Here is a 14,046-nt window from a genome sequence, read left to right as displayed (position 1 = left end):
GTCCCAACCTTGGGGCTGGAGAGGAGCAGGGTCTTGTTTCCGACCCAGCAGGAAGCGCCCTGCTCACCCATGGCCATTAAGCACCCGCCCACACTCACGCCTCCACCCTGCTGGGGGTGGGGGAGAGGGAGACCCGGAGGGTCTGGAGCCCTGACACGCATCCGTGAGGCAGAGCTGGGCTGCAGATGTCATGCCTTCAAGCTTCCCATAGGATCTGAGGCGGTGGAAGGGCCCAAACCAGGATCCAAAAGGTGGAGGGTCCCCCTCTGGGCGTTTGTGTCTGAAAGATGCGGGATGAGAGGGGGCTCCAGGCCCGTGCTGGCTGCAGAGCTGAAGCTGCGCTGAGCTTCCTCCAAATAGCCAGAGGCCCCCTGGCGCCCGGCCCAGCTTCCAGGAGATCCCACAGGGCCGCGGGTGTGGAAGCCACCGAGTGAGCTTGAGGTGCTGCCTGTGCACCGCCCACACGTAGTAAACACCTGGACAGCCCTTCTGCAGACCCCGCCCTATCTCTTCAGGGTCACCCCAGGAGGCTCCAGCAGTGGCTGCTGGCCATCACTTCTACCTTGAGCCACTTCTCCTTTCTCTATAATGTTTTTAAACTTTGGAAGTAAATAATAATGTAGCACTGTCGCACTGTCATCCCGTTGTTCATCGATTTGCTCGAGCGGGCACCAGTAATGTCTCTGTTATGAGACTTGTTGTTACTGTGTTTGGCATATTGAATACGCCACGGGTAGCTTGCCAGGCTCTGCTGCGCAGGTGGGATACTCTCGATAGCTTGCCGGACTCTCCGAGAAGGACAGAGGAATTGAACCTGGGTTGGCCACGCGCAAGGCAAATGATCTACCTGTTGTGCTATCACTCCAGTCCAAATAAAATTAATAATAATAATAATAATAAAGGACTTAGAATAATAACCCCCTTACCTATTCCTCACATTGAGTAGCTATGCGAAGGGTGCTTTGTTTGACACACCTGCTCTCACCAACTTTTATTAGTGTGAATATTTGTATTTGTGAATGTTTTTGATTATTGTGGGGGCCACACCTGGCAGTGCTAAGGGCCCCTGCAGTTATCAGAGATGGGACCCAGACCCTCCTGCATGCAAAGCATGTGACCCATCACCTGAGCTGCATCTCTGGTCTTTGGGCATCTATTCAGAAGGGAGATTTGCACGGGTGTATGTATTTACTTTAAAGTAGCTACAGGGCAGGCACCTTGCCTGTGATACTACCTCTCTAGGCCCAGAAGTATATGCAGACAAATCCCGAACATCATTTAACCTATAAACTCTTCCATCTGTGTTGAAAATAGGTTGATCTGGGACCTCTGATTTTTCTTAGTCTCAGGTCCCTATGCATCTCACAAAATTAATAATGCCCCCTTTGTAACATTGCTCAGTACCCTAATAGTTTTGGGGTTTTTTTTTGCTTTTGGGTCACACCTGGCAATGCACAGGGGTTACTCCTATCTTTGCACTCAGGAATTACTCCTGGCGGTGCTCGGGGGACCATATGGGATGCTGGGAATCGAACCCGGGTCAGCCGTGTGCAAGGCAAATGCCCTACCCACTGTGCTCCAGCCCCTCAGTACCCTAATAGTTAAGAAAGGTCCCTTTCTAAGTTGTTGGTTTGAATATGGATCTAAACAAGGTCTCCACGTCACACTTATGGATGTGTCTCTTTTTTCTTTTGAAGTAACAGATTTTATTCCGAGGTTTCTGAGGGAAGGAGGAAGGATAAGTGGGAGAGAGAATAGTAAGAATAACACGCTCAAGAGAGAATGCGGGCTTCTTCACGGGTGGAGAGAGCTCTACACACATCCTAGCACTGGACACGAAAGCATGAAAGTACACATCTCAAGGGGGGAGATGCGGGCGACACATGTGCTTGGCCACATGGCACAAGCAGCACATGGGCTCAGGCAGCATATGCGCGCCTGGATGTGTCTCTTGTGTCTCTATTAGCCTATGATCATCTCTGCCTTCTTACCTGGTTTGGTTTTGGTTTTGGTGTGTGACAAACTGTGGCCAATTGTCCTTAGAGCCTTTGTGTTTTCTGCAGCAGACGTTGGTGCTCAGTACCCATGATGGGTTTGCTCCTTCTGGAGAGTTCTTTGTTGACCCAGGTTAATGACTAAACAACTGCACATTGTTGACTGGGAACTGCTGTTCTAGAAACCAAGGAGAGCCTGATGTGTGCAATGGTTTTGTGTATCAGGATGTTTATCCCAATGCTGTCCATCAAAGAAAAACATTGAGGTGGTTTAATGTTCCAACCCTTGGGGGTAAACTGAGTCAAACTACTCTCGGCTACTGTCACACTAGGCAGTGACCCCTGAATAATGAAGGTTCTCAGGCGAGCAGGGCGAGGAGGAGGGAGTGAGGGCACTACGGCTGGACATGGGGGCTCCCGAGGGCCCCAGACCAGGGAATTGTGGATGACTCGGCCGTGCATGTCCCCTGTCCATCTGGTGGTCCCCTCAGGTGGACGGGAGCCAGGGTTCCAAAGCCCCAGAGGGGATGAGGTGCTCCATTTTGGCCTGGAAGACCAGAACTTTCTTCTGACCAGCCAAGAGCAGCAGTTGCCAACTAAGAAAGGGGACAGAGGGAGGCAGTGTCCAGCCTGCCACTGACCCTCTTATTCTCTTTAGGGTATTCCTGAGGAGTGGCTTCCCGTGACCCCTGAACCACCTGGAACTGCTGGAACCACGGTGAGTGCCCTGGCCTCACTTTTTCGAGACTGTCACGCTGTGACAGAATAGTCACTCGTCACAGGACAGGGTCCCTCCTCAAGGGGCAGGTCCCTCCTCAAGGGGCAGGTCCCTCCTCACGGGGCAGGGTCCCTCCTCATGGGGCAGGGTCCCTCCTCAAGGGACAGGGTCCCTCCTCATGGGGCAGGGTCCCTCCTCACGGGGCAGGTCCCTCCTCAAGGGGCAGGTCCCTCCTCATGGGGCAGGGTCCCTCCTCACGGGACAGGGTCCCTCCTCATGGGGCAGGTCCCTCCTCAAGGGGCAGGTCCCTCCTCATGGGGCAGGGTCCCTCCTCACGGGACAGGGTCCCCCTTCACAGGGCAGGGTCCCTTCTCACAGGGCAAGGTCCCTTCTCACAGGGCAGGGTCCCTCCTCATGGGGCAAGGTCCCTCCTCACGGGGCAAGGTCCCTCCTCATGGGGCAGGGTCCCAACTCACAGGGCAGGTCCCTCCTCACGGGACAGGTCCCTCCTCACAGGGCGGTGAAGAGAGGTGGGGCAGAAGGCTGGAGGAAAGCTTGGGAGAAAGTGGTGGAGGTGGGGTGACCTGGCCCTGGCCGGAGTGTTGAGGCCGCGTTGTGGGGTTTCTTCTCTCCAGATGGGCGCGGAGGTGGAGGGCTCTGGCCTGGCCTGGGGCTCTGGCCTGGGCTCAGGCTCTGGTGACCTGATGGGCAGTGAGGACCTGATCCGGGTGAGTGGTGTCCGGGACTGCCTCCGCGCTGGGCCTGGAGGGCGGGTCAGGTACAGGGCCGGGACGAACCCAACCAACCAGGCTGACGGCCTCTGAGCGGCGGCAGTCATGGCGGCTGGCGGTGGGTGAGCTCAGGGGTTCGGTTGGACTTTTCTCTCTGCTTTTGCGTCGGCATTTTCCACTTTGATTGTTTGTTTGGAAGATGGTCACTCCCGATGATGTCAGACACCCCCGGGTGGGACCCACAAACCCCGGAAGTAAAGGTTAAAGCAGCAGGTGATCTGAGAGATGGCTCATTAACTCAAAAACAAAGCAAACCGGGGCTGGAGCAATAGCACAGCGGGTAGGGTGTTTGCCTTGCATGCGGCCGACCCAGGTTCAATTCCCAGCATCCCATATGGTCCCCTGAGCACCGCCAGGAGTGATTCCTGAGTGCAGAGCCAGGAGTAACCCCTGTGCATCACCAGGTGTGACCTAAAAAGCAAAACAAACAAACAAAAACAAAACATGCCGAACACGTCTGAATTCTGATGAACTTGGGGGCTATGTGTAACAAACATTTGGGAAAAAAACTGATTAGAAGGAACTCACGAAGACCAGGGTGCAAGTCCCTGCCCTTCGGCCAGTGAGCTGTGTGCACGTGTGTGTGCAATGTATATGTGTATGCACCCACATACAGTGCATGCACATGTGTGTGCTAGTGTCTATCTGCATATAGTGTGCATGTGTGTGCATGTGCGTGCGTGTGCGCGTGTGTGTGCACGCACATGTGTGCGTGTGTGTGTGTGTGTGTGTGTGCGTGTAGCGAGCCCCTTTCCCTGTGTGGTCGGTGCTCACTGTGGGTCTCCCCAGCTGTTGGTGGAAACGGCAGGCCATAGCGCAGCATCCGTTCATCCCCGCTCTGCTGGTTCTGAGCAGAACAACTGTCTTTTTTTGTTTAGGGTCCTCCAGGCCCCCCCGGCCCCCCTGGCCCACCCGGAATACCCGGAAAACCCGGAGCTGATGTTCTCATGGGACCCCCAGGATCTCCTGGGGAGGATGGTGCTGATGGCGAGCCAGGGCCCCCGGTGAGGTCTCGGCTCCTCGTCATGGTCACGGGGGTGGGGGGAGAGCGGAGACCCCGGAACCGAGGCCCCCTGAGGAAGATGGTTCCCTTCTGTAAGCAGAAGCTCTCGTCCGAGTCCAGGGCGCCGTCCAGCTCTGCATTTACTGCCTCTTTCTGCTCAGCGGGAGCTCCCAGAGGCCCTCGGGGCCCATAGGTCAGCCTTTTCCCTGACCACCCCCCAGAGCAGAGAGGGGGCTCCCTGAGCACTGAGGGCCCTCGGCACACGTGCCAGCCGTGCTGGCCAAGCAGCGGCTGGGGCTGACCATCTGCCCTGGCCCCTCCAGCCTCAGCCACAGGCTCCTCTGGGTCTGCACCTCCTCTTCCACGAGGGGGCGGGGGAGGAGGTGCTGGGAAGAGGGCGTTGTGTGTGGATAGGATCAGGGATGTCAGGGCTGACGGTCACTTATGTTCCCCAGGGCCCCGAGGGACAGCCTGGACCTGATGGAGACTCCGGCCTTCCAGGCATGAAAGGGGAGAAGGTAGGAGCGAGGCGGGAGGGCTCTGGGCCCCAGGGCCCACTCTTCTGGACATTGTTCCTCAGAGACCAGCTCTCCTCCGCCCCAGCCTCTCTGCTGGCTGTGTCCACTAGGGGGCTCCAGTGTCCAGGCCTGGCTCAGTGTCTGTCTGCCGCCACCTCCCCAGAGTGGTCCCCGCCCTCCAGGTCCCTCCCTTCCTCTCCTGCCCCATTGATCTGTCTGCCAGGCTGCATCCCTGCAGCCACCTTCACCCACCTCACGTGCCATTCCTGACACATGGCCCTCACCCCGGCCGCTTCTCTTTTCTTTCTTTCTCTCTTTCTTTCTTTCTTTCTTTCTTTCTTTCTTTCTTTCTTTCTTTCTTTCTTTCTTTCTTTCTTTCTTTCTTTCTTTCTTTCTTTCTTTCTTTCTCTCTCTCCCTCTCTTCCTTCCTTCCTTCCTTCCTTCCTTCCTTCCTTCCTTCCTTCCTTCCTTCCTTCCTTCCTTCCTTCCTTCCTTCCTTCCTTCCTAAATTATTGTTTTTTAGTGAATTATAAAGTTACGAAGATACTCATGATTGAGTTTCAGGCATCTGATGTTCCAACACCAACCCCTCCACCAGTGTTTCCAGTTTCCCTCCTGCCCCAGCCTGCCTCGACGCAGGCACATTTCCCGTCTGTGATTATTCCCTTTCCTAACTTATCCCCCACCACCCCGGCCCCAGTGGCAGGCTTCCCACTGAAGATCATTCTTTCCCCTCCTGCAGGCCTGCACTATTCCTTCAATATTCCGGCGTTTCTAATTCCCCCCAGCCCCCACCCCAACCTTTTCTTGCACCCAGTCATGTAACACCCTCAGGCTACACTCCCACCCCCACCCCAGCTCCATCTCCTAGCACACCCTTCTGAGGTCTCCGGAGAATGTTCTGGATGTGCCCTTCCTCCCTGCCCCCTGGCCTTTGCACCTGCTTTTCTATCTTGGATGTCTGTTTGTCTGTTCCCATTTCTACTCTCAGTGCTCTGCCCCCAGTGCTCCCCCTGATATTGAGGGGCGGCAGGAGGCTCCCTTCCTTCTGCCACTTTCCATCAGCACTGCAGCATTTCTTCTCCTGAGCACCACCACCCCCCCCCCCCCGTCCCACTTCATCAAGGTCACTGAGACCCCTTAGCTCTCCTAGTCTGTGCTCCCCACCCCACCACACCCCACGCTGCTGGGGCCAGAGCCATAGCACGGAGGGCAATGCATTTGCCTTGCACCGGGCTCACCTGGGCTTGATCCCTCCTAACCCCCTGTGTGGTCCCCTGAGCACCTCCAGGATCGATCCCTGAGAGCAGAGCCAGGGATACATCTTGAGCGCTGCCAGGTCTGGCCCCCAGACAGACATAAATAGACCACCCAACCCTGTCAAAGCAGGAGTACTTCTCTGACTCTGCACCTCACAGACATCAGGGCTCTGCTGCCCACCCATGCGGGAGTGAGGGTCCCGCTTCCCCAACCCCACAACACACACACCCTGTGCCTTTCCAGGCTCCCAGCTGGGGAGAGAGAACAGCCAGGTCCTCAGGTGCTCAGCAGGGTGGGGCAGGGGCTCGGAGGTGGAGGGTCTTCCCCCCCGCCCCCCAAGATGGGGAGCACCCAAGCTGGGGAGAGGTCACGGAAAGTGCCGACACCCCGGGTCCCGCCGCAGTCCTCTCTGAGCTGAATTTCCCGTTTCTGGAGGTTCTCGAGTGTGCTCATGATCGCTGGAACAGTCCCTCGTGTCTGTGCAAAGCTCGTTCTCAGAAGGAGAAGCCCCCGCCGGGCTTTCCCGTGCTCCTCTGACACGCCTGACTCTTTCCTAAGACACTGCGTTTTGCAGGAAGCGTCACAGACTTGTCCCCGTCTCCCTGTTCTTTTTACCAGCTTTGCCCACGCTCACCACATCCCCCCCCACACACACACCCACCCGTCTGGCACCTAAAAATACCCACACCCACCTCTGCACACAAACGCGCACGCAGGCGCACTGTGCAGCTCGCTGCCTGGGGATCAGCTGTGCGGGAGCAGCAGGCTGCCCCGGGGGGGCAATGGGGGACAGAGAAATCACACACTTCCCCTTTGAAAACTGTGAGAACCTTAAGCGGCGGCACTGTGTGCTGAGGGTGCTTTGTGGTCAAATAAAAGATAAAAGGAGAGGCTCTCGGGAGACTTGGAAATTTGCTTGGGGAGAGCTGAAGGAAAAAATACTCACCCGTGACATTTACTTAAAAAAAAATCAGTAAAGGAGCATGGACTGATATAAACCAAGGATAGCATGCTGGAGAGACCCCCAGAATCAGGCTGTGGCACCTCAGAGCAGCCACGGATAGATGCGATCCTGGCCTCCCCCGTCCCCGTCAGGCTTGCATCTCTCAGATGACAAGGAGACTCAAGTCCTGCCTGGGCATTGCCCTCAGTGGCTGGCTGGCTGGGGAGAAGGATCTTCCCTCCTGCTGTGAGAATCAGTCTCTCCTCACTACAGGGACCGAGATCTCTCTCAGCTAAAGTGGGGACTACCCTCCACCCCCAGAGAATCTGATCCAGTTAAGCTAATTGGGAAAAATATGATTATTTTGTGAGATTGTCCTCAAAATGTAAATGATCTTTGAAAGTTTGTTAGCGGCAGGGCGGGTGGTAGGTAGGGGGAGGAGATGGTGCAAAAGGGCTTTGCATGTAGAATCCTGAGGTTTGAGGATCCCCAGATCTTCGTGGCCTACTCAGCTGTGCCAGGAGAGACTCCCAAGCACTGAAGGGCATACCCCACCCCTGCCAAAATAAAAGAAAAATGGTCAGAGCTGTAGTACAGTGGGTAGGACCTTTGCTCTGCATGTTGCCGACCCAGGTTCAATCCCCAGCATCCCATACGATCCCCCAAGCCCACTAGGAGTGATCCCTCCAGAGCCAGGAGTAAGTCATGAGCACCACCAGGAAAAAAAAAAAAAAGAAAAAAGCAATAGCAACAACAACAACCCAAACCAGAATTTTATATTTTATGTATAAAGATGCGGCTTGGACATTGCATATGTGAGGCCCTATGTTCCAAACCTGGCACAGACAGCAATGATCAAATACCAAACTTATTATTTCTATACTTCATTTGATAGATGTATATATATATTTTTTTGCTTTTTGGGTCACACCCAGTGATGCACAGGGGTCACTCCTGGCTCTGCACTCAGGAATTATCCCGGCGGTGCTCAGGGGACCATATGGGATGCTGGGAATCAAATCTGGGTTGGCCGCATGCAAGGCAAATGCCCTACCCGCTGTGCTATCGCTCTAGCCCTGATAGATGTATTCTTGATTTATGCTCCCCAACTTAGGATGAGTAGTTAACTCGGAGGTCTTTGTGGACTGTGAAGGATTAGGCAAAGGGTCAGCTTGCTCTTCCAGCTAGTTGGAAGCTTCTGGAAAGGGTGTTAAAGGGTTCGCTGGAGACTAGCCTCCAAAAAAAAAAACATTCCTTTCTGTTATTTTGTTATATTTTCTTGTTCTCCTGAGAACACACATGGTGGTGCTCTGGGGGCAGCTCCTGACCTGGTGCTCAGAGAACCGTGCAGTGCTGGGCCTCAAACCCAGGGCTCCCACATGCCAAGCCTTTGTGCTGTCTCTCTCACCCTCCTTCTTGTTCTTAGTACCGCAGATCCACCACCCGCTCTTCAGCTCACACGTGGGATTAACTGCTGTCCTGGTTTCCCCTTTTTCCCCTTTACAATGTGAATTGTACGTGTTGTTCTTGCATTCATCAGCCCCAAGAGCTTGGTTCAGGCTCATCCTGGAGTCCCGAAGGGCCAGAGTGACAAAGGAATCTGCAGAATCGCTCAGCCCGCTGGTTTCCTAACCGTGCCCTGGCAGCACGTTGGAATTTGGGAGGGACTCCAGGCTGCTGGGAGGAAGAACAGACCATTCCTCTTGGGTGTTTTACATTCGTTTTGAAAGATAAAGGTCACAGATGAGCACATTTTTCATGGCACCACGTGTCCTCTTGCTTTTTTTTTCCCCTTGGGATGTGTTCTTTAATCATATATTCTCCAGTATCAGGGGGTCTGAGGAGAGCAATCTTTCTAAGACCTTGAATACTTAAACAATGTCTTTGCTTTACTCTCCTGGTTGCTTAAAGAATCTAGGTCAGTCTATTTGTTTAGAAGCTAGATCAAGGCCCTTGTCGCGGGCGGGCGTTTGAAGGTGATCTCTCACAGAAACCTGTGCTGCCACCGTAAGTCAGAGAGCATTCAGCTTTGTGTCTTTGAAGGCCACCTAGCTCGTCTCTTTGAAAGATTTCAGAATTTCTTTTTTTATTGTTGTTGTTTTGAAATGCTCCTTTATCATAAATGGATGTTGATCCTCTCCCAAATCTCCTTTCTCTGTCTCTTAGGGGCCCCTTTTAAAAATGTGTGTGTGTGTGTCAGTGCACTCAGATGCATTTGATTTTATTTTAACTTAATAGCAACTTACATTGGGTAGTGGTACTAAACTGCAATATTTATGGTTAATTCACATACTTATGTAGTTTATTAAAAATAGCATATCTGTGTATTCAAATGTGATAAACAAATTTGCATTACCTTTTTTTTCTTTTTGGGTCACACCTGGCAATACACAGGGGTTACTCCTGACTCTGCACTCAGGAATTACCCCTGGCAGTGCTCAGGGGACTTTATGGGATGCTGGGAATCGAACCTGGGTTGGCCGAGTGCAAGGCAAACTCCCTATCTGCTGTGCTATTGCTCCAGCCCCTGCATTAGCTTTAAAAGACGGTCCTTTAAAAAAAACAGGAGATGGGTAGATAGCTCCAAGGGCTCGTGCTCATGCTTAACCTGTAGGCCTGGGTTCTATCCCACTAACACAGTTTGCAGAGCATGTGTGGGCCCCCCCCCCTTTTTTTAGGTGGAGAGAAGAGAGAGCTATATGAGAGATTGAGTTTTCAGAAATGTTCCACTATCGTTTCTTCAAAACTGTTCTGTCTCTATTCTTTTCTCCCCTTCCGCCACTCCCCACACCCAGATGTTGGAACTCCTGGTTCTCCGTGTCCCTGTTTCATCATTCCTCTCAGGTCTTTATCCTCAGATGACTCTGGGAAAATTGTACCGAGCTGATTCCCGTAGAATTCTCTTCCTCGTGTGTTGCTGAGGAAAGTCTTCTAGGGGCTGGAGCAATAGCACAGCGGGTAGGGCGTTTGCCTTGCATGCAGCCAACCCGGGTTCGATTCCCAGCATCCATATGGTCCCCTGAGCACCGCCAGGAGTAGTTCCTGGGTGCATGAGCCAGGAGTGACCCCTGTGCATTGCCGGGTGTGACCCAAAAAGCAATAAATAAATAAATTCACTGTCATCCCGTTGCTCATCGATTTGTTCGAGCGGGCACCAGTAACGTCTCTCATTCATTGTGAGACTTATTGTTACTGTTTTTGGCATATTGAATACGCCACGGGTAGCTTGCCAGGCTCTGCCGTGCGGGCCCGATACTCTTGGTAGCTTGCTGGGCTCTCTGAGAGAGCAGAGGAATCGAACACGGGTCAGCCACGTGAAAGGCGAACACCCTACCGTTGTGCTATCGCTCCAGCCCAAATAAATAAATTAAATAAACAAACAAATAAATAAATAAATAAATAGGAGAGTCTTCTCTAGGATTCTTCCTTCCACTGTTCCCCGGATTCATTCCCTAGCTTGGTGGTTCCTTTCCATCACCCCGTTTCTCTTTCACCAGACCTTGCTCTGGCTCTTTACCGGTAGCCGCCGCTGTGTGGGGCCCGCGAGTGTAGGTCAGCTACCAAGAAGAATCCCTGGGCGAGCGTGGCCTCTCTCCCCCTCGGAGGCATCCGCAGCCGCCACTGCCCCGTCTTCTCCTCGGGGCTGTGCCTCGGCTGCTGCTGCCTCTGCCCGTGCTTCCTTCCAAGCCTGCACCCCTCTGGAGTTCTGGTCTTTGCCTTTGTGCGGCTGTGGGGGTGGGCAGCGGCTGCTGGGGAGACCGCCCCCCCCTGCATACTTCAGGAAGGGAATGGGAGGAGAAGCCTCAGGGGAGCCTCAGCTTGTGCGTGGAGGGTGCTCTCAGCCCCGCAGGGTCCCCCAGCTCCCCGGGGCTGGGCCCTTACCCTCTGCCCGAGCAGACAGCTCTTACTCTTCTTGTGAGTATCAAAGGAGGGAGGTGGGTGGGCAGGGCTTCAGGTTCTCCTAGTCAAAGAAAAAAAAAAGATTGGGGGGGGAGGAGGTACGTCCCTCCCAAGGTCAGGAGAACTGGGGGCTCCTCCCAGCAGTTCTCAGCCCATCCGGCTGACAGGCCAATGTGAGGGTCCGGAGAGGTGCTGGTGCGGGTTGCTCCAGCCTCCCTGGCAGTACTCAAAGGCCCAGAGACCAAGTGGTGCCAGGCACGGGAATCCGGCCAGCCACATGCCAGGCAGGCATGTGCCTCACCCCTGCCCAGTTCGTCCAGAATTTCAGCCGGCCTTGCCTGCAGCCAGCCAGCAGCCCCGTGCTTGTCCCCACCTGCCCGGAGCTCACAGCAGGGGCCCTACTGTAGGAGTTCCATCTGCTCCCCCGAGCCCCGGGGGCCCCCACCAGGGTGGACATGCTGCCTGCTTGTGCAGGCCCCTCCACACCCCAGCTCAGGCCTTGGTCAATCGCCTTCTCTCTCTCTCTCTCTCTCTCTCTCTCTCTCTCTCTCTCTCTCTCTCTCTCTCTCTCTGTTTATCAAGAGAACCAGGTAGCTTCCAACGCTGCCCCGGGAGTCGGGTCGAGTTCTTGAAGCCCTTCCTTTGGGTCTCAGTACCGGGGGTGTCGTGCCCTTAACTGCCCTCCGTGGAGGGAGTGGCCTGGCAGTGACACTGGCCTTCCCAGGCATCTGCCTCTGGTGGCCTTTAACTTCCTTTGCTCCGGGGGCGGTCAGTGATGAGCAGATGGCTGACCCGGGCGGTCACAGGCCTTCAGAATGATTCCTAGAACCTGCCGGGGGTGGGGTGCGGGGGTGGGGGCGTGGGTGTCCGTGCAGGCTTGGAGACACCACCACATGGGTGCAGGGCGTGGGCCCCTTCCAGGCCCTGGTTCTGGAGCCGAATCTCCACCGGGCTCTGAGATCCTCACTAACCCGCCTTTCCCCTCCCCAGGGAGCAAGAGGGCCTGACGGCTCTGCGGGAGAAAAGGTAAAAACCCTGGGAGCCAGCTTTCCCCTCCTTCCCTCTGCGGGGCGGGTCTGAGGGCAGTGGGGGGCAGGGGAGACACCCCCAGGAAGGGAGCGAGGCTCCCGGGCAGCCTGTTCTAATCTATGCCAAGAGCCGTCTCTGACCCCGTGTGTCGGGGCAGGGGGCTCAGCTGTCCTCTTCCTCCCAGGGTGACCCCGGCAGCAGAGGCTTACCAGGGCTCCCCGGGAAACATGGACAAGTGGGCACTCCTGGGGTCACGGGCCCCCCAGGGCCACCCGGCCCCCCAGGCCCTGGATGCACCGTGGGACTTGAGTTTGAGGTATGGTCCCCCCTTTGCTGGTTAGAGTGTTAGAAGGACCAGCGGAGCGAACTCCACTTGGGCGGTGTCGTGTCCACTGAGCCCCACTTCCAGCCCTGGCTCCTGCAGGGGCTCAGGTACCTCCCTCCCCCAACACTCCTTCTTTCTTCCCTAGGACATAGAAGGTTCTGGAAACCTCGAGCTACATCCTGAACCCAGAGTCTGTGGACCCACGGCTTCGAGTGTAGGCTGAAGTCTGGGCCCTTCAAGGGGAGGCTGTGGGCCTGAGGGAGAGGTCGGAGGTGGGGTGCCTTGTGTCCCAGCCCCCAGTTACTGCCCCTCACTTTGCCCCCTGCTGAGCGGTGGACAGGCCTGGAGCCTCCTTTGAGGAGCTTTTTTTAAATTATTATTTGAGGAGAGTTTTGAACATGTTGTGTGGAAAAACTCTCTCCTCTCTCCCTCTTTCTTCTCCCTCTCTGTATCTCCCTTTCCCCCTTTTCCTCCTTCTCTCCTTCCCCTCCTTCCCTCTCTCTGTCCCCCTCTCTGCCTCTTTCCCCTTCTTTCTTCTTTTTCTCCCTCTCCCTTTTCCTCTCTCTCTCCCTCTTTCCTCTCTCCTCCCTCTTTATCCCTCTCTTTTTCCCTCTCTCTGTCCCCCTCTCTCCACCTCTTTCTCTCTTCTCCCTCTCTTTCCCTCTCTTTGTCCCCCTCTCTGCCTCTTTCCCCTTCTTTCTTCTCTCTTTTTCTCCCTCTCCCTTTTCCTCTCTCTCCCTCTTCCCTCTCTCCTCCATCTTTCTCCCTCTCTTTTTCCCTCTCTCTGTCCTCCTCTCTCCACCTCTTTCTCTCCTCTCCCTCTTTCCCTCTCTTTGTCCCCTCTCTCCCGCTTTCCCACTCTTTCTCTCCCTTGCTTTGCCCCATTTATCCCTCTGCCCGCCCTTCCTCTTTCCTCTTCCTCTTTCTCTCTTTCCCTCTCTCTGCCCCCTCTCTCCCTGTCTCTGACCCTCCTCTCTCCCTCCCCCATCTCTCCCCTTACAATCTAACTCTCGTATGAGGAGCCAGCCAGCGTTTGATTCTGACTCGTGCCTTGTCATGTGTCAGAGCGCCCCTCTCTGGACCAGTTCCTCCCACCTGCACACAGATTGCCCCCCCCCCGTGGTCCACTCCTGCTTGGGTGCCCCCCGACACCCTTGGGGCTCTCCTCATCTGTGCTGTGCAGCGGCACAGCCCTCACCCAGGCCTGGGCAGGGTGCGGGGTCTCTGGGACCAGGGACACTGGCCCTCGCAGAGAGATGGCCTCGGTACCCCCGCTCTCTGCGGGCTGTTCCTGGCCCGGGGAGGCGTGTCTGCCCCTCGCCCTTGGTCCTGTTCTGGGGCTTGAGGGGTGGAGCCTGTGCCCTGCTTGTGTGAGATCCCAGTTCTGCCCCCGGGCCCACGCCCCCACTAAGGTGGCGGAGGGGAGGCCAGAGGGAGAGTGAGCCGAGAGAACAGAAGGTAACAGGAGCGTTTGCGTTTGCCCTGCCAGAGCCTCAAAGGAGAGAAGGGAGACCGTGGACCCAAGGTGAGGCTCCGATCTGGGTGGGGGGGGGGGGCGGGGCGGG

At 55.4% G+C, this 14,046-nt stretch overlaps 1 protein-coding gene across 1 annotated transcript in view; it reads left to right on the top strand.

Annotated features, from left to right (window-relative positions):
• COL15A1 (collagen type XV alpha 1 chain) overlaps positions 1-14,046 on the top strand; it is a 101,241-nt gene that overhangs the window by 47,513 nt on the left and 39,682 nt on the right. The window contains exons 11-18 of the mRNA XM_055138831.1: positions 2,653-2,712; positions 3,348-3,440; positions 4,382-4,507; positions 4,962-5,024; positions 12,118-12,153; positions 12,341-12,472; positions 12,627-12,695; positions 13,971-14,006. Coding sequence (XP_054994806.1) covers positions 2,653-2,712; positions 3,348-3,440; positions 4,382-4,507; positions 4,962-5,024; positions 12,118-12,153; positions 12,341-12,472; positions 12,627-12,695; positions 13,971-14,006 — 615 coding nt within the window. The remainder of the gene's footprint in view (positions 1-2,652; positions 2,713-3,347; positions 3,441-4,381; positions 4,508-4,961; positions 5,025-12,117; positions 12,154-12,340; positions 12,473-12,626; positions 12,696-13,970; positions 14,007-14,046) is intronic.

Source organism: Sorex araneus, chromosome 1 (genome assembly GCF_027595985.1).
Source record: "Sorex araneus isolate mSorAra2 chromosome 1, mSorAra2.pri, whole genome shotgun sequence".
Classification (NCBI taxonomy): Eukaryota; Metazoa; Chordata; class Mammalia; order Eulipotyphla; family Soricidae; genus Sorex; species Sorex araneus.
Note: the sequence above shows the minus strand (reverse complement) of the source record. Positions and strands in the feature narration are given on the sequence as shown.